Source organism: Antedon bifida, chromosome 5, assembly GCF_963402885.1.
Source record: "Antedon bifida chromosome 5, ecAntBifi1.1, whole genome shotgun sequence".
In the NCBI taxonomy this organism is placed as follows: domain Eukaryota; kingdom Metazoa; phylum Echinodermata; class Crinoidea; order Comatulida; family Antedonidae; genus Antedon; species Antedon bifida.
The window spans coordinates 9,304,122-9,325,657 of NC_136230.1; the positions used below are offsets into that span (position 1 = coordinate 9,304,122).

Genomic DNA, 21,536 nt, shown 5'->3' on the forward strand with positions numbered 1-21,536 from the left:
AGGGTTTTCATTCAACCATTGACCTTGAAGGACCAGGATTCAAAGCAACATTACCAAGAAAATGATATTCAAACGGAATAGATTTTCTTGAGGATAAATGTGAAAGAGTTCACAGGTGTGAAGAAAAGAGACTCCTCAGATGTGAAGAAGAGTTTATAGGTGTAAAGAAGAGATATTCCTCAGGTGTGAAGAAGAGAGACTGCTCAGGTGAGAAGAAGATGAGAGACTACTCAGGTGTGAAGAAGAGAGACTGCTCAGATTGAGAAGATGAGAGAGTCCACAGGTGTGAAGCAGGGAGAGCCCACAGGTGAGAAGAAGAGAGCTTCCACAGGTGTGAACAAGAGAGGCTGAACTTACAACTGAACTACTACAACTACTACTTATTATACTACAACTGGTAAATGTGAGGACTCACCGGCAAACAATTGCAGCGATATTGATAAAAGCACTTTAACAGCTTTTAAGCCACTTCAGTATTCTTACCCAAACCCTTCAACGACGCAGATGCTGCATATCAATTAAAATTCAACTAACAACCAAAACATTTTCTCATTTTAAAATAAAATACCACTTTTTGCTAAACTGTATTATAGCATTTTTAAATGCCAGCATTCTGAAACTTTAAAGATGTCTGCATGACAGACCTTTCTTAGTATAAAATATTATGTCATCACGATTTATATTTGTCTGCTCTGTATGAAAGGCATAAAGTATTATTTCAGACACTTGCGTACTGATGTATTGACATGGTGTAGTGGTGAATTTCCAGTTTTAAATTTGTTAATTCTTTCCAAATAAGTAAATATTATGTCTTAATTAAGGGTAGACCAAGTTCAAAATTTGTTTACAGAAGTCTGGACTAATTAAAAAACAAAATTAATTTTAAGCAATGTCTAGCAATACAAATGTTTTCCATTATAAAATATCATATTTTTTGGAAGATTTGACTGTATATTAAAATTGCCAGTATAAATTTTCCTGAATATTTTTGCAGCCACATTATCTCGACGTCTTTAGTCATTACAACAAAAGCAATAGGCACTTCCTGTTCTCAAGCAGTAAAATTTGATTAATTTGTATCTGTATAACAGATTTTGATATGCTAGACAACTTAACTTGATAAACAAATTGTCAATGATGACATAATAAAGATATGTTTTAGTCCGAATACAGAAGAATATAAAATCCCTCCATTGGGACACCGATATTTAGGAGACTCTTTGAAACAAACAATGTTATAATAACACTAAGGCCAATCCCTATTCAGGCGACACTCATAAAGTAACACTTTCCCATAAAACAAACAAGGGGCAATATGTTTTAACACTACAGCCAACCTCTATTCAAGAGATTCTAAATGTTATAACACACACACCCTTTAAATAAATAGCTGGGGGAAGGGAGAATAAGGTGACATGGCAAGGAAATGACTACCACTAATGTCAAGGAGTAGTACAAAGAGCTCCTAAGCCATGTTAGCCATATACTGTAGTGGCTGATTTTTGTTATGTTAGTGGTTATATTACATAGTGATTGATTGTTACATAAGTGGGTGATACAACCTCACTGTATATAAAACAAGATGTATACTTACTGCATCTGCAGAGTTAAACCACATCAACTATATGTGTATTTATTTTTGGTGCGGACACAAAATTTAGAGCAATTTGCAACAGCCATTAACGGGTCATGAAAGAGTCCTCCTTCTCAGCACATTTATGTTTTGTGTGTCGTTCTTATAATATTATGCATCTAAATTTAGATTGTTAAAATTAAGCATTTCAGATAATGGTTTGACCAAAGAAACTGTACAATTGGGAACCACTTATTTGCATTAGCAATTAGATTTACTCAAACATGGACGATACGTTATTTATTGTTGTCTAATGACACATTGGCACCAGCATCTAAGTACCACAATTACATGTCTCGTTTCACTACCTAGACCACCTATTAGTACTGTATGTATATTTATGCAATATATCAGAGAACAGATATCTAAATTTAGCTGGTTACAATTGAGCTTTGGATATTGGTTTGATCAAGAAAAAGAAAGGTTCAAAAACAGCAGAAGACTTGAAATGGTAGTATGTACAGTATACATGATCACAGAATTCATAAAAATTGTACATTAAATATGGATAACAATAAATATTCTATTGAACTTGTTAAGCCTATTCAGTGTATAGAATGCTTTACATTTTATTCTGGCATGTGAAACATAAGGATCAAAAGTTGAATGTGCCAGTACATTTGCCTGGGGCACTCGGAAGTTGTGGGCGTTTTTACTGTCATCAGTTCCTAATTTATGAAAACATTTCAACTGTAGGCCTATTTGAAATTAATATCAAGCCCATAAACCAGGGAATTTGTAGGCTTCGAACAAACCACCTTCTTCCTCAAGTTTATAATAACAATGACATTTGTCTCTAAAGAAACACCTATCCCGATAAATACTGACAATCAAGCTCTTACTTATAATCCTTGCTAAGGGCTAAGATTATTATATATTACCATATGGTACTTTTACTAGGTAAAGTAGTTAAGAATGAGTTTATTCATCATCACCTATGACCTCTAGAAATACTTCAACTTGTCAACATACAATCTTGAATATATCATTGTTTGTAATTCCTCATCATTACAATAAGCAACCTGTTTTACCTATCAATCATTTTATCAATTGTCCCCCACAGGCTGTGATATTTTATTAGTAAAAACTGTCTCAAATCCAGACATCTTTTAATAAATGGTCCAGAAGTTGTATTGACAATTCATTTGAAAAATAGACTTTCAAACCTCAATCAAAAAGACCTATACTTGGTACTAATAAAGATATACAGTAAACCTAGGAGCTGACTTCACTTCCTGTTGATCGTAAAACTAAAAGACCACATTACCATTTTAGTAGAGGCCTAGATGCCAATTTAATTGTTACCTCTAATAGCCTACAACTGAGATTATTGTGACATGGAAGTGTAGGCCTACTCATGGGGTTTGTCACACATTGATTGGATCCATTATTAAGTTTGTTGTGACTTGACTTGTCAATAACCATAGGGTCTACAATCACACTTGTCATCATAAAACAGATTGGACATCAGTCAATCCTCTAAACTAACATGCAAATACACCTCCTTTGAAATTAGGACAGAACAGAAAAGAAGAGGAAATACAGGGAGAATTTGTTATTATCCTCAAATTTGTGAGCCTCAAACCCTTGCCGATGCTATGGCTAAGTATTACGGTTACAATGTCTTAACCGCTTTGCTAAACTGGCGAAGAGAAGGAAGAGTTGTTAAGAGAGATGATTATACTATTATGTACTGTTTGATTACTTACTGCAATACATTATCAATATTAAACCATAATAAACAGAATATTCTATTTTTTAGATACCAATATAAAGACAAAATGCCTAAATAATTGTTCTGTTCAATGTTAATATTGGTTAGGTAGGTTAGAAATATTCAAAATATCTTTTAATATTTGAATAATTAAATGATGAATAAAACTGATGTTAATGTAATAATCATGGATTACTAAATAAAAATAAAGATTATTAAATGATTGATTGGTTCGTAATAAGTATTAACAACATCAGAAACTGTAAGCATACAATACTGTTGTTAAAAAAAATCTCAAATATCGCTGACAATTATTCCCAGAGTAAGATTCTAATAAACCATTGTAACCAAAACCATTTACAATGCATGTAGGAAAATAGTAATAAAATAAATGTATGTCATATTTCATAATCCTTATATGATATATACACCCTAATAAAACACACATTATAAAGTACAAGAATCATAAAATCTGCAAACATCTGAACCAGGTGGTATGGAAATAAACAAATCCACTTTTGTTTCATAGACATGAATCACACAAATAAACGTAATTACACCGCAGAGGAATCGCTTGATTACACCGAACACAGCCATTAGTTATAAAGAAGCCGCTATGAATATTTCACAATAGGTTTCCTAACACTATTTATCTTATTTTTCTTTGATTGTAAAGCAATCAAATAGATTGGAAAAGGAAGGTAACATCATTAGCAAGGGATTCTTGAATGGGTTGCCATTTATCAATCTTTTTACTTAAGTCATGTTAGTTAAGAAGTGCTTAAGTGAAAAACTGAAGCTTTATTTCAAACCAGTTCTTTTTTATAACAAGTCGCTATAAAGTTAAGATGAATATAACAAAAATATTTGCTTAAGTTATTTTAGTATACTTAAGTAAAATTATAAACAACAGAATTTTTTTTGTGCTAAAGTTTGATGGATCAGACTTGAGACTCAATAAGTACTTAATTTAAAATAAAATAAATTTACTAAAAATATTACATTTTAATAGCAAAAATATTTTTTTTTAAACTATACAAACCGTAAAATTCTTTTCAAAATTAAATTACACATTTAATATTTTATGAAAGATAAATTATAAATAATTAATATGGTCTTGTAGTTACTACCCATGGTTTCTGTCCTTGATAATTGACCAAATTGGTATGCTCTTCTGACCTCCTAGGGTAAATTACAAGTCATGTTTAATAGTCAAGTTGGCACACAGTACTACACATCAGCAATTGTAATGTTGAACAAAAGTGCAGTAAACTCGGTTTTAATCATTTTCATGACATTTCAAATGTGAAACTGTCAAATTTTGGCATTTTCTCAGAAGTGCAGAAGGAGAAAGCGAATGTAATTTTGCTGATCAGCTGTAGATGAAATCAGCACCTCAAAAGTTTCCTGAACTATCAATTATTATAACATTTCTGCTTCAAAATTATTCAAACATCTGATTGCGTTCTAATTTTGTCAATACATTTCAGAATGATGTGCTCTTGTATTTATAAAAAAAATGTATGATTTCCTATAAAGAATTCTTGAGACATGATTTAACTATGTATCATTAATGTTAAGATAAAATATGCATAACTGTATGCATCCAAATATTCATTTTTCATTCTAATGATTCTCTGAACACATTCCATTGCTAACGAAACCATCAATCATGTCCGTAGTTGTAAGGGATAGCAGTACTAACATTTAGCACATTGTAACATTCTACCTCACTCGATAGCAAAAGGAGAATGGGGAGGAGCAATGTTATGTTCTAAATCTATGTATTAACGAACTATCATATCATCAAATAACCTGCCAAAAAAACACTTTCATCAATGGATTATCTCCCTTCCTTTCAATATTATATTTAAAGTTAATAATCTTATATTACAATTAAACCCCCACCAAGACAAATTCAGTGGACACTCTTATTAAGGGTACACTTGAAATAAAAATAACATCCAACCTTATTAAGTCACTTTCTTAGGTCCAGGAGGTGTCCCCTTAATTTGGGTTCGCTGTATTCAGCTTCACAGTTGGCTTCCCCAAGATTGAGTTTAACCATAGTGTTTTCAGATATATTTATATTACAAAGTCATTCTGCAACGCTTACATGAAATTGTTAAGTATGAAATTAGAAAATTATAGTTTTATACTGGATGTAATCTCGTCAAAGTGACGAGTTTCATGTCTAGTTAAGTATTGCATCAGTATAAGTATTATAATTCCAGGTGTATTAAGTATGTATCTAATATTTCTAGATAACCGATTTGATAAATCATGATTATCCTAAAACAAACATTTTACGAATAAAAAAGAAAAGATATTATTATAAGAGCACCTTACGTTATGGTTGTTCTGTGAAGGTTCTACACAGCCCTCAAAATTAGCAAGAAGGTACGTCGGCAATACATCTCCGACACTGTACAATTCACGTTGGCATTGACGTCGGCAATTTTTGCATGCGAATGTTGGTGTTAATTTTGAGGTTTGTCTACAACTTTATTAACACAAGCTAGAATTCTGACAAAAGATTGATTTTCGGTATTAAATTAAAGTCCTTTTATAGCTGTGCGAGATTTTATTCTCACTTTACTTATAATAATGTGGATCAAACTTGCACTTTATGCCTGAAACATGGGTGGTAATAACATCATAGTGAAGGTTACTTTGTATACTGTACTACTTTCAATAAAGATATTGTTTCTTTTGCCTCAATTTGTTTTAATATAATCAGTAATTCAAACAATACATAATACACTGTCAAGAATGAAACAGCGATAAATTTGAACCAAAATGAGATGAATACTACATTCACACTACAAATCACTCCCATGGGTTCGAAGGTGAATTATATTTTGACACAATACTATGAAACAAATATTTATTTATGTAGGACAAGCTGTGCATTGACATATGGTTAATTTATAGGACTTGGACCAGAACCATGGAATCATAGAATGAGCGTCATACCACTAAACAACAAATAAACCATTTACATACTAAACTACTGTATAATTCCAGGTGTATCAGTAACTGAGTGCATTTCTACTGAAAAGTTCAAATGAAAAATACAGAAAATTGAAGTTGACATTATGTCATTTTACTTTTCTCTGCATAGGATTACTGTTATTGTGTACATATCCGGGCTCAAAAGAGCAGGTGATCTTGGGTCACTGACAGCCAGTTCATAAGAAAACGGAATTGTGTACCACAAAATAATAACCACCTACAGTACAGTACCCTACCTAAAGGATGTGTTTTAAAACACAGATTTATACTACTGTAAACATTACTACAATTAGAATATAACATTTGACAGTGTAAAATTCACTTCTATAATAATGAACTCAGGTGTAAAAATGCTTTGCAATATAATTTTAAAACCTTTTTTGTTACAATTGAATGTTGTAAATTGTAGAATTTCTACTTACTTTTTCATAATACTTTATCAGAAAACATCTGTTTCAAAATTAAAGAGTGGGACCTTATTGGAGAAGTCTGATAAGATAAGTGTTATGTTAAATATTATTAAATCTGTTATCTTATCTGTTTAATAATACTTTAGATTAAAATTCACAATAGGAAAAATATTTAATGAATTTGTTTGAAGAAAATCAAGGACATGATGTCCAATAACTGTTTATTTAAAAATAGATTCAAAAATGTAATTTTTATATCGATCGCATACCCACTTAGGGAGCGTGCCCAAATGTTTTTACTCCGTTTAACTTGTTGTAACGCAACTAGTTTAACGATTTACCGTTATATGCAAGCTAATTTAAATGGGGTTGGGCGTGTTCAGTGAGGCATATCAAGCCCTCCGTTTACTAGCTACTATGCTGTTATGATCACTCCATTGTTTAACGCGTAATTAACGGGAGACCGGACATGCCGTTCAGTGTTGCGTAACGATGATTCCAACGCGTTATTAACAGTCCTTGTTATGGTATGTTGCGTGAAATCCTATGATGACTCAAAATAACGGGTTATTAGCAGTCCGGTCATTGTTGTTACAACGCGTTGTTAACACGATTGTTAATTCGTTTAATAGCTTTTTGGGCTCGTATGTTATGTTATAATTATATTTATTAAAATAATCATGTATTATACTGTATCCTAGGCCTACCGTAAAATAAAAATATATATAGGCCTAGGCCTACACGGTAAAATAAAAATATATAGGTCTAAGCATACTATTTACGATCCGATTCATGGTATTTTTTAGCCTGGTACGTCGGGCGACACGTGTCTAAATTTCTAATAGCCGACTTTCACCTGAAAAAAAATACGCATTTTTGATCCCTGGATGTAACATGATATCGACGCGAATACCGCACTACAGAGAGCTAGGCCATGAACGATTCGTTAAAAGTACACCGCCAGACAATCGCGTAGCTATTGTTTAGATTACACTATAAACAATTAATAACAAAGAAAGCCTAGAAAGATAAGCTCCTCCTCTCGTTAAAATTGTTAAATAATTTTGCTTTGACTGAGCCATTTTGTGACGGTTTCAACTCTTATCCATAACATTTCATTAATTAAACAATCAAATATAGATTTGCACTTTAGACAATATTTTTTAAAATAATTTATTGTATCAGTTCAGGCAAGGCGTTTAACTGACACAAAAACTCAGTAAATTGTGGAATGATTCTACTCTATTGTAATTCAATACTATCGTCCGTTAGATCGGCGTTTAACGGACACAAAAACTCAGTAGATTGTGGAATGATGCTACTCTATTGTAATTCAATACTATCGTCCGTTAGCTCGGCGTTCAACGGACACAACAACTCAGTAGATTGTGGAATGATGCTACTCTACTGTAATTCAATACTATCGTCCGTTAGATCGGCGTTTAACGGACACAAAAACTCAGTAACCTGTGGAATGATGCTATAATATGCTGTCATTCAATACTATCGTCCGTTAGCTCGGCGTTTAACTGACACAAAAACTCAGTAAATTGTGGAATGATTCTACTCTATTGTAATTCAATACTATCGTCCGTTAGCTCGGCGTTTAACGGACACAAACACTCAGTAACCTGTGGAATGATGCTATACTCTATCTGTCATTTAATACTATCGTCCGTTAGATCGACGTTTAACGGACACAAAAACTCAGTAGATTGTGGAATGATGCTACTCTACTGTAATTCAATACTATCGTCCGTTAGCTCGGCGTTTAACGGACACAAAAACTCAGTAAATTGTGGAATGATGCTACTCTATTGTAATTCAATACTATCGTCCGTTAGCTCGGCGTTTAACGGACACAAAAACTCAGTAGATTGTGGAATGATGCTACTCTACTGTAATTCAATACTATCGTCCGTTAGATCGGCGTTTAACGGACACAAAAACTCAGTAAACTGTAGAATGATACTACACTCTATATATTAGGCCTACTGTCATTTAATAATATCGTCCGTAAACTCGGCATTTAACGGACTCAAAAACTCAGTAAAACTGTGGAATATGATGCTATATAATACTGTCATTCAATGCTATCGTCCGTTAGCTCGGCGTTTAACGGACTCAAAAACCCAGTATACTGTGGAATGATGGTATACTCTATAGGCTTATGCTGTCATTCAATACTATCGTCCGTAAACTCGGCGTTTAACGGACACAGAAACTCAGTAAATTGTGGAATGATGCTACACTCTGTCATTTAATACTATCGTCCGTTAGCTCGGCGTTTAACGGACACAAAAACTCAGTAACCTGTGGAATGATGCTATACTCTATATTATGCTGTCATTCAATACTATCGTCCGTTAGCTCGGCGTTTAACGGACACAAAAACTCAGTAAACTCCGGGTATTCGAATGATGCATACTCTATATACTGTCATCTATCGCCCGTTAACTCGGCGTTTAACGGAACAACGCACTGAATAGTAAATTCGCCCTTGGTTGAGAGCAAGTAGGGGAATTCCCTTTTTTGCGACGCCTCCCTACTGCAAGAAGGCAATTGCACATTGTTTTTATATATTTATTTTATATATATACTGTATAAGTGTTTTGCCTATTACACCATTTAGGCCTAAATAGAAACAATAATTGTTAATGTACACAGTTTTTTTTTGTATTTTGTAATAAACATGACACCCTAGCAGCAGCATCACGGAGGCTGCCAAAAACACCGTGGTGCGTGTGTACATCGCATCGCGGTGATAAAAAACCATGTGCTTGCTAATAACGTGACGTCATATCGCCCAAAGTTTCATCCTCTGTTTTTGGACACATTCGAGGTCAGCGATAGTTAAAGTAATGATTTATTTACGTAATACAATAATTGTTCATGTACACAGTTTTTTTAGTATTTTGTAATAAACATGACACCCTTGCAGCAGCATCACGGAGGCTGGCCAAAAACACTGTGGTGCGTGTTGTACATCGCTTCGCGGTGATAAAAAAAACCATGTGCTTGATAATAACGTGACGTCATATCGCCCAAAGTTTCCTCCTCTGTTTTTCGTGTTTTGGACACTGCTACTCCTCGCGCGGCAACTACAGTCAGTAAATGTTTTAGCTCTAGATAGACGGCGACCGGTTTCTATATTGTTTGGTCCATACCGTCTCCATAAAGGCTATACATGCTGATACTATCGATACGACAGTCGGGGTTTTATCTGTGTTTACAATTTCGCCATTTTTTTTTTCGGTCAAGTGTACAGGGTAAAAAATAAAAAAGGAATTAACGTCAAGCATGCTAAACAAAAAATTAGTATATTATAGGAATGTTCTATAAGTTGAAAATGTTCAACAAAAATTGTGGAATTGTAGATGCTGATAATTTAATGTTGGGTAAGGTTGTTTTAACAGCATTTTTTTGCCGTCGAAATGACGGTTTACCCATCACATCATCTGCAGTTTCAAGGCCCTTTCTACAGCAATTGCCGTCGATCTTCATATTATTATTAGATATTATTGTATTGAACTCTGTAATGTGTGGTGTGATATTGTCAGTACAAGGGTCCGTTAAATGAGCGTTTAACGAATATAAAAACGATCTGTTAGGTCGGCGTTTAACGGACGAAAACAACGGACGTTGTTCTTCCGTTGTACGCGTTAGATAGTATTAATTCAATTTCATTGTACAGTATTAACCACTATGATACGCTCTGCTGAGTACAGACCGCCCAACTCATTAACGTTTTGCATATTATTAACGCATTTAAAAGTCTATTAACGGAGTAAAAACATTTGGGCACGCTCCCTTAAATCAGTGGGTATTTGAAAACTAAAATGCAATGTGTTCAGACAGTCAAACATTCAAGATGCATCTCGTAGTTGACAGAGGTCAATAAAATAAACCTGATTTTGCGTTGCGTTGCATTAAAAGTTGCAGTGACAACCGGTTGGATGTTTTTAAACATTATTTTGAGAATGCTATTTAACTAGGTTTTGAAAAATGTTACGTTTCTACAGCCAAGAAATTGATGGTAATTTATTCATAGAGTTAATAATCAGATATTTTTTCACAGCAGAAACAGTATGTAAAAGCAATTATGGCCTGTTTTTGTTGAGAGGAAATAAGTGGTTAATAGTTAAATAGTGTGTGAATAAATTATGTCCAGTTAGCAGCAGTAGTAGTAGAAATGGGACCATTATCAAGTAACTGGTTAAATAGCATTTTCTTGAACGCTCAGAATCATATGAGCGCAGAGACGTAGTCGTGTCTCACATCCTGAATGAAAATAAAAAGCATAAAAACACTGAATCCACAATGTGTTGGATCACCATTCGTTATTGTGTTGTGCTTTTTTAGCTATAATAATGCAAAATAAATGTTATTTGACGGGGAAAATTTCATTTTAAAGTTTAATAATATTGCTAATCAAATTTTGTGCCCACAGTAGAAACATAGTTTTGTATTGCATTTGTCCTATACAATTTATAAATATGTATCGATAAGGTATATTTGTACAGCTTTTTGCTTTGCTACACTGGTGAAATTACTAAATACATTTTTTAATCTAATACTTGAGCTTTATTATCTAACATTTGTATCTACCTCTGTACATAATGACGTGCTGATAGTCTTTTACAAAGTGTAACTAAATATTCCTAAACAGACAGGAGATCACTTCATAGGCAACATGTGTTCCAGTCTGAACTCAAGTTTGGAATTCTATGAATGCAGGGAACAACTAAAATATGTCACATCTATGAGGACCTCTAGTTCAACCAACATATTATGCACATAATTGCAAGGAATAACGAAATGTCACATGAAGAGCTCATTCAAGTTCAAACTACATATTACGCATGTGAATGCAGGGGATAACTAAAATATGTCATCTATGAGGACCTTTAGTTTAACCAACACTGCACATGAACTAAAAGTCACATTAGGACATCTAGTTCAACCTACTGTATATATGAACATGAACAACTAAAATATTTCACAGGATGAGGAACCTCCTCTAGTTCAACATACATCCATGTTCATGAAAAACTAAAATATTTCACATCTGTAAAGAGCTCAAGCTCAACCAACATATGTAATGGACAACTAATAAGGACCTCTAGTTTAACACACATATGTTCATGAACAACTAAAATATTTCACATCAATAAAGAGGTTATCAAGTTCAAACAACATAATGCATGAACAACATGTCACATCCATGAGGCCCTAAAGTTCAAACAACATGCACTGAACGTCTTTGTGCTGAGTGGAGCACATAGGCAAAGTCACCTTCTATAGTATCCTAAAACACATTTTATAACTTTTGACTCTTGAAGTTAAATCTATGTCACATTAATGAAGACTGGATTTCTGTACTGTAATAAATACTACCAAATATTTTTACCAGGGATTTGGAGCTGTTAAAATTTTAAAAATAATGGACATTAAAGACTAGATTTCTGTACTGTAATAAATACTAGCAAATATTTTCACCAGGAGCTGTTAAAATGTAACTTAAAGCAATACAATTCAGGTCATTTTTTCCCCAATGTTAATGTTAATGTATTTATATTGTGCATTCCACAAACAATGTTGTCTCAATACTCTGTGGACTTGGATGTTACTCTTGTTATACTTCAAGTATGTTCTTCTCCCTCAAGGGTCACGTCATATCGGTACTGCCAACTACTAATTCGCCTAGTCCACGACAGTGACTGTGTACATGAGTTAGTACACCGGGGCAACACCCTACTCATCTCAACAGATGTACTACTGTAGGTTTTTAATGAGCACTATGTGTACACTGGACCTGGTTGACATGGTTTATAATACTTTCCTAGAAGACTCTTTCTACCGACAGAACCATGGAGTGAGTGAGCCTCAAACCCTTGCCATAAGGCTATGGATTATGACTTCACTGTATTAACTGCTCGGCCACTCACATACTGAGTAGTACAGTTTGTACACCATGCAATAGCAAAAATGTGTACAACAATAGACACTATTCAAACTTTTTATCTTTTCAGATACTTAGAAATAATATTTGATCAGATTATTTGAGTGTTGTAAAAAGTATGTTAACAGTATTATTGAATACTGTAATTTTAAATGATTGTTGCAGCACTTAAAAATGTTGCAATCCACTTACTGTGAGGGAAAGAATTATTATAATTTGAGCATGTGTTAAAATTAAGATAATTATAACTTATTGTTGGCTGTAGAAATACACAAAAATATCTAGTTGATTCTTGGTACTGTATCTATAATTTTTCCAGTATCATAGGCGAATTATGTAATACGGTATCACATGTTATGCCTGTATACCTAACCTACCGAAAATGTAGCAATTACAGTAAAGAGAATTGATTGAAATATCTTTATATGTTTTAGACAATAGCAAAATAATTTGGTATTGCCTATTTGATTCTGGCATCCATTTTACTGAGGTTTTTATTTGAATAATCACAGTACAGTAAACAAAAAAAAAGAAATCTAGAGACTTACCTAAACTCATCCAAGTCCAAAAAAGGTAAATCCCAACCAAATTCCAACATGATTGAACAAAATAACAATTAAATTTAATCTACAATTGTATTACTGTACAAATCCATCCAAGAGTATTGTGATATCAATATCACATGGTAACAGTAAACAAATCAGGAGGAATCAATGTTATCTCCTATCACATATACAACCTGTTCACACACACAGCATTCAAACAAATGGTATATCCTTTATGTCTGTGTAACAAATGCTGTGCGAATGAATGCATACAATCTAATGCATCACTAACATGCCTTTTTTTTTCTTAATATCAATGATCCATTATTTTATATCAACTAAACAAGTCTCATCAATCCGAATAAGGTGTTAAAAGTTACAAATCGCTTTAAAAATTCCATATAGTATTTCCAAAAAAATGTCAACAACAGAATACACAAAAAAAAATCCAAGAAAACTATTATTGATATGGTTAACACAAACGGATGCCCAGGTCGTTCTAAGCATAATATGCTTTTCATTTGGCGGTTCAGCGAACACTAGCATAAACACAAAGCTAGTAAGCCTATTGCACACGTTCTCCTGCTGGTGACGTCATTAAATCAGGAAAACCCTCAAGGCAATCCATAAAGCACAGGTCACCGGGTCAGTATGGAAGCAATTCAAGTATAAATTGAAGTGAAAACTGGTTAGGTAACTTGATAAGAGATATTTAATGTGACAGACACAAAGTAAAAGATTTAAAACGTGTCAAACGTTTGAATTTTTACTCTTAGTGCTAACTCAAATTTCAATTACTGTTTATAATTATGGCAACTCAGTCTTCTTTGATAAAATGTTTCATTTTAACAATATAATTTGATTTTCTAAAATGTCACAATATTATAGACATCTGTCATTTATGTATGAAAGTATTACAAAGGTTAGGAAATACACTTTAAGATTTTGATCTATTTTCCATGTTCTATATGCTATAAATCACACATTAGTTTTATAAAAGGACAAGACAATTTTTAATATTTATTAAACATTTTCTTCAATTGACTGGGATTTGAAACTCAAATGATTGAGGTTTTCAATACGATCGAGGTTTTCAATAGAGCATCAACATGTTTGTAGTTTGTAAGTAAGATCTAAGGAGAAAAGAGACAGACACAACCCTACATCAGTAAACGCCCCCGCCCCCCCCCCCCCCCCCCCACCCTAATAAAAAAAAACAATTTTAAATGGCCATGGCATCATATTAGTTTAGTTCTTACATAAATGTTTCCAAATTTGGGATAAACTTACAATCTGATTCAGTAGAATATTTACATGAGTAATATTCAAGATTTAGGCATATTTTTTAACAGCTGTTCATATTTAAAAAAAAAACATTTTTTAACTTAAAAATTCTAAGAAAATCATTAACTTTTCAGACACCCTAGAGAAAATAATTACAGTCAAACTTGCAAAGCTATGTAAATTTCTATGAAACAATCTCCTGAATTCAAAGAATAAAGTGCAATTAATCAAGTGTCAAAAGATTGATGTCAATTGGAGTGACAAATATATGTGACAGTTTATTTAGCTGTCCTACGACCAGTTTATAAACAATTACAGTGGTATATCTCTATCTATCTATCCTATCAAGTATGTAATCATAATCGATAATATAAAACAGGTAGTAAACTGGGTTAATACATTACTGGTTAAAGCTGTTATCATAGTTTTACATCTATTTGTGGTTTTTTTTCTTATGATCGCCAGCATTCACAATAAATATTCTAAAATAAATTTACTACATCATTTATGATTATTTAATAATACATCATTGTTTATTTAATGTTGTAAAGTTTATCCATTAATGATATCATTCAGCTTAGTATATTAGGAATGTTTTCATTTTATTTTTTTTTTAAATAGAAATTACTAGAATGCTTTTTTATACAGACCATACTGTTTATATTTTTAAGTTATTCATGCTACTAGCAAAATAAATGCTACATAATATGTTTAGAACATTATGAAGAGAAAATCTCTATACAATTATGCCTTTAATATTTTTAGTTTTAAAATGGATTCAATAAAAATATAAAATAATTTATTTTTTGATTAGATTTTCAATTTAAGATTACAAAATAATTATTATTTTGGTGTGTGCTAAATTTCAATCATTAATAATTTGGTAATTTCATATTATTTATAAAAATCACCTTTTGTAACATCCAGTATTGAGGAGAAAGGGCCAACAAGTTAAGGATAGCGGTAGCATTATTATATCTAAAAAAGTTAGCAAGTGAGTACTTGGTTAATTTTTAAAAAAGAACAACTAAAATGACCTTTTTATAAAAAAAACCTTCAATGGATATATTAATATTTATTATAAAATAAAATCATCAGCAGAAATTGATCAAGTCTTTAGTGTAAATTATAGAGGCTGTATCAACAGAGTCTACTGTATATATCTATATAAAATAGTGTTACAGTAGATCATAGAGGGCAGTATTTAAACATTTCTGGCAATAAATAATGATTTGTTTTACTTGTTTACTTTATCAATAGACACATCTTCCTACTTAAAAAGTTAATAGGCCTAATCAGAGAGGTACAGTATGGGTGTAAAATAACCTTAAAAATTAGGAAAACAAAACTTTATGGAAACCTTTGTTTTGAATATATACAGTAAAAACATCTATATAGTATAATACAGTAAAATATATAAAAAGATCAATTACCTCATTTTCTTGAGCTGTTTGTATTTTTTCACCCTACAAATAATGCAGAAAAAAAAGAAATTAATTATGTACAGTATGAAATAATTACCACAGATTGTTGTAATCAATTAGTCTAAATTAGTAACAATTAGAAATGTCTATTCCAGGGGTTTTCCCTGATTGTATGAGCGTCAAAACATGGCGTGGTGGCTTTTAGTTTTTATGACGCACAAAGCAACACTGTGTCACGTCGGAATATCATCTTTGTATATGCTCAGAAACATGCACATGCGCTACATAATGACAGTTTAACTACTGAGCTTCTATTTACTACAAACATTTTTAACAAGGCAACTGAAATTAATTATAGCAATTAGAACTATATTTCGGTTTCATCAAGTGAACATGAAGTTTGTGCAAGTTTTTTGTTGATTTGTACCAATGTTTTTCTAAGAACTATATTTTGGTGATCAGAGTAGGAGTATGTATTCACAATAGAAAGTCAACATGAATTTTGTATTTTTTTTTTTGTTGATTTCTACTAATGCCTTTTTCTAAGAATATTCATTTTTCTAAAACAAACAAATGGTTTTATCGACTCTACATCTCCATGGAACATTAACATCATTAAATACCATTAGGACAGAACAATAATGGGAACATTAGCAAGTCAAACATTGCACGCGTAATGGAAACATATACAATACCTGATGATAAACCCTATTCATTAGCGGTTCAATTTGCGTACCAACTACTGATAAAAAGTCATATTACATTGACACAAAGGCCTTGGCACTGATTGCTTAATTGGAAAATGGAGCTAGGGGCAATTACACATGCTAGATTACTGTACAAACAATCAGAAAATAGCACAGTTTATTGCCTGTAAACATGACAAAGCTGTTACTAAAGGGACAAGAATATGAAAATGTTTTGCCATAATTATCATCATCATTTTATGTCAACAGGTTTTAACGAATTCTTTTTTTTTTAAAGAAGGAACAATAATTAAAGAATTATAAATTAATCAAGATGTATTGTCTCGCAACATAAAATATTGATATCACAGTAGAACCTCTATTATTGAGACACGTTCAGGCTTAACAATGAATCTCTTAAAATAGGGATGTCCTTTGAATAGAGGTTGGTGGTTAAAATGGTGGTGTAAAAATAAAAACATATTGTCCTTTGTTTGTTCCACAGGAAAGTGTTACCTGATTAGGGTGTGCCAAAGGAGGGGTTAAACTGTATTTTTAAAAAGATCAAAACAGTATGATTATAATTTCTGACTTTTAACAACCACGAAAGAATATGTTGACTTCTTCTTTATTGTATCAAACAAAAACAATTTCAATACAAAAGGTAGCCAAGATATAGCCAAAGCTAATCAAGCTTGGTACCTTTTATCTTAACTACCTTAAAGGAAAGGAACAACCTAATATTTTACCTAACTATTATAAAAGTAACCCTACCAACTTAATATTCAGTTTATGTTTAAATCGGATTTGTAGTTTTCTAGTAAACAGGATTTTAAAGCTGTTTTCAAGACATTTGAAAATCGCCATATTGTGCTCATGGCAGCCTGTTTGTGACGTCAGATACGGTCGACGAAAATTTTAAGATTCGCGGTTGCATTCGGCGCTTCTCTTGGCTAAGCGAATCCGCTAATATGATTGGCTAATAACTCGACATGTGGTCATGCAGGACGGCGATGACACGGTATGAGCATGCGCTGACTTGGTAAACAAACCTGCGATCGATCTTTTCTTCTGCAAGCCAATTCGTAAATCTTTCAGCTATTGTTAATCTATTGTTACTTTTATTGCCTAGCTGTTTCAAACGGGATTTGGTAGGGGAATTAACTGGCAAACCTTCCAAACGGAGGCTGTTGGTTGACGATGCAGTGTCTACTTTATTTTCGTTCAACACGAGTTCTAGGCCTAGTGTAAGGCATACAGTACAGATACACTGGCCGCAAGTACACCATTCTCCGACGGCTTGTTATGCTCGAGAATGTTCTTCTTCTCTTCTTTTTTCCTCATCAGCACGACGCAAAACTAACTCTCTTTCTGTATATTCTGGTTCCAAATTTTCTGAATTATAAAAACTCCAAGCCATATTCCGAAAATATTAGGTATGTTAGGCTATTTAATTGATTTTATTTATGGTTATATCCCGCACTTCCATATTGAAATACTGTACTAAGACGATGGACGCTTGGATTTGCTTGAATGCGTCCACCTAATCTGACGTCACATAATTGCTCTTAACCTGTCAAAATGGCGCTGTTCAATTTCCGATATTTTGTCGTTTAAAAGTCTATTTTTTAACTAAATTGCTTACTATTGTACCTTGAACCATTGTAATCATGTTTTTATTACATTTATCTATAAGCACAGTGGCACATTTAGCCCAGGGTGTTCCTTTCCTTTAAGCTACGAAATTAACAAATAAATAACAGAACTTAAAAGAAAATAAAAATTTGATAACGTCAAAAACAAAACAAAAAATTTTGAATAATAAATAAATAACATAACATAACATAAAGTGCTGTATGTACTACACTGTAATAAACAAAACCATATCAGTTCAATAGATAATATCTGATGAATTAACAATATATAATACATTGTAAATTATAGATTATTCTTTTATACTTAAATAAAAGTTATTCTTTAAGTTGTTTAGAGAAAGCAAATCTAGATGTAATTGTTCGTAATTCTAAAGGTAAATCATTCCAAATAACAGCACCAGAAAAAGAAATTCTAAAACGACTGTTGACGAGAACTGATACAATCCCATCAATTCTCCCAGTAGATCATGCATTGAATGAAGGCCGTTTTAAATTGCTGCTACCATGATCAATTGATTGAAAGTTAGATTTATCATTATATATTTTAACCTAAAGACTAAACAAATTGCATTGTATAAAATAAAGGAAAATTGGGACGAATGCCAATTCAACTTCACAAAAAAAAATCTTACAATATTGCAAAAAAATTTTAGTTTAGGTACGTGTGAAACCATATGATGTAACATAGTGGCACACATAATTCTGCGCATATGTGCGTATTTTTCTAATGAGTTTTTAAACAGCATTTTAACACCACACCAAAACAAACTAGAATGTGAAAGCAGTGACATTTGTATTGTAGTGTAATTCTGAATCAAGTAATAGTATTATTTATATTCTAATATATCAAATATTGATAATAATTAATGAATAAAGTATCTAATCATTTTCTTGCCTAATCCTTTCATGAATCAATTTTAATACGTCTAGAACTATAGTGGTTTTTGTCAGAATGATTCCATGTTGATAATCTCAAGACAAAAGTCGTCTGGCCACAGGCTGCTGTCGTTGCTTTTAACCAGGATATGATGATTCTAATTAGATCCTACGCTGTACAAAATGACCAAGACTTAACAAGGTCAAGAAATACTTGGCAAATATATACATAATACCTTTCATAGAATTTAAACAGACGTGCAAATCAACCGTAAAGAAAACCATCTTTAAAGATTTACTGTATTTGTATATTTTGAATCTTCTTAATTTTTGTTATATTCTATAGCATATGAATGAGTATTGCCACAGAGGCATGTATACAGTACAACATTTTTTTGTAAAATTACAGGTTAGATTATACTGGGATTGCGTTGAAAATTTATACTAAAGTCTTTTCTGTCCAAATTTAGGAAGTGGGATTATATTCGAACTTGGAATTGGAATGGCATTACTATTATTTTTGTGAGACAGAAAAGTCTATACCGTATGTAAAGAATTTCAAACCAATAAAATCTAATATTATTATAAAGTATACTAAAATTTATATTTCATTTCATCATTCATTATAGTTACTTAACAATACCACTCCATTGTAATTGTCATTAGCGATCGTTCATTTTACATTGTACCATATGACTACACATGTGACTACTACTATTGAGTCTAAAAGTCATTCTCTGTATGCTCATAATTATTTTTCTTAGCATAACTTTAGAACTCGACAGCATAAAAACGTTGACCATCATAAAAACAAAAGGTTTATACTCTAAACACTTCAAAAACATATGGTCACACGCCATTAATCAACAACAACCTATTTTTTTTCTTAATATCTACTTTGTGTACAATAAACATATGACATTTATTTACATGCCCACGTAACGGCTTCAGGTTTTATAACAGCACTTTAGTTGCCAATCAATCCTTCATTTCATTTTAGCCAAGTAATTAAACTCATGTTCAAATGTCAACAAATCACGCAGACGATCACCTACGCGCCTGCTCAGTGTGAAAGGCGCTAAATACTCTAATGGAGAACATTATACCAAATATGTATGTACTCTATATGAATGTTAGTAACCGCATTGGCAGTGGATTTTACTTCTGTCTGTCTGTCCATATGTATGTACAATCGGGATTTGATTATACTACAAAATAAAACCCCCTTTTTGCTTTGCTATACTTTTCAAACTATAGAACAACACCATAAAAATATGTATCATAGGCCTCCTAGCTAATACGTTGTATGTATACAAATTGTTCCTCTTTTGTAGGAAAAAAGAAATTTTTCCCCTACCAACTCCCTATTTAAAATAAAAAATAAAGGAGGAATAAAAAGGATCTGTTTTGGACAAAGCTTAAATATCCAGGCCCAAATCAAACATGCTTTTCCATCAGTGATTAACTATTTTAAGCACAACATACACATATGTTCTTGTAAAATTTCATTCTCAATTTTGCAAAACAAAAGATCAAAGGACGATCAAAACATATTGATCGAAACGTCGAGAAACTCAACAGTTTCAGAACTATACGTGGTGTACCGCAAATTTTATATCAAAACAAAAGATTTTACCAAGTATACCTACAGTACATAATTTCCAATGAATGTGGACAGAGTAATGATATTCCTGGCTAACCTGTATTGCCACAACAGTCTGATTAGTTACTGTATATGGCTAGCTTAATGTAACAGTCTGATTAGTATGGCTAGCTTGATGTAACTGGTGGTGTCTGCTATTGTCTATAGCCTACTCACAATACAAGCTAGGATTAGTGCTAGAGGATAAAACATTAAAGAATAACAATACACTCAACTGTATAGTAGTAAGCCATATAGTATAAGTTTTTACGCAAGATTAAAAACACTCTTTGAAACAAAAAAAATTAAGAGTTATTTAAATAGCAAAAAATTATGACAGAACAGAACAGAACTATTAGTATAGTAATCAACAATGTAGCTAGGATAATCGTATTTATCCATAAGTGGACGTGATATAAAAAGCTAAATAATAATAATAAAAATAATAATAAAATCTTTATTTTAAAACGGAGGCTCGTTCACAACAAAATGTGTTCTTCCAAGAGTCCGTATGAAAGAAATAAAACTACAATATCTGAACTGATGAACAAACAAAAAATTATACATTGAAAAAGAAAAAAGTATATCAAATTTATATTAATGAATTAATAGATTTTCTAGTTAGTAGATAAAATTAAAACAGAAAAGCTAAACAATTATAAAACTCACTACAATACAACAAAAACAGGC

At 32.3% G+C, this 21,536-nt stretch overlaps 1 protein-coding gene across 3 annotated transcripts in view; it reads right to left on the reverse strand.

Annotated features, from left to right (window-relative positions):
• The window catches only part of LOC144842624 (uncharacterized), a 129,083-nt gene that overhangs the window by 92,455 nt on the left and 15,092 nt on the right, over positions 1 to 21,536 (reverse strand). For 2 of the 3 annotated variants that reach the window (XM_078699091.1, XM_078699090.1), the window contains exon 1: positions 13,283 to 14,077. In XM_078699091.1, coding sequence (XP_078555217.1) covers positions 13,283 to 13,332 — 50 coding nt within the window. In that variant the 5' untranslated portion in view covers positions 13,333 to 14,077. Of the gene's footprint in view, positions 1 to 13,282; positions 14,078 to 15,996; positions 16,030 to 21,536 lie in introns of those variants that run through there. The other variant, XM_078699092.1, reaches the window with a different exon arrangement.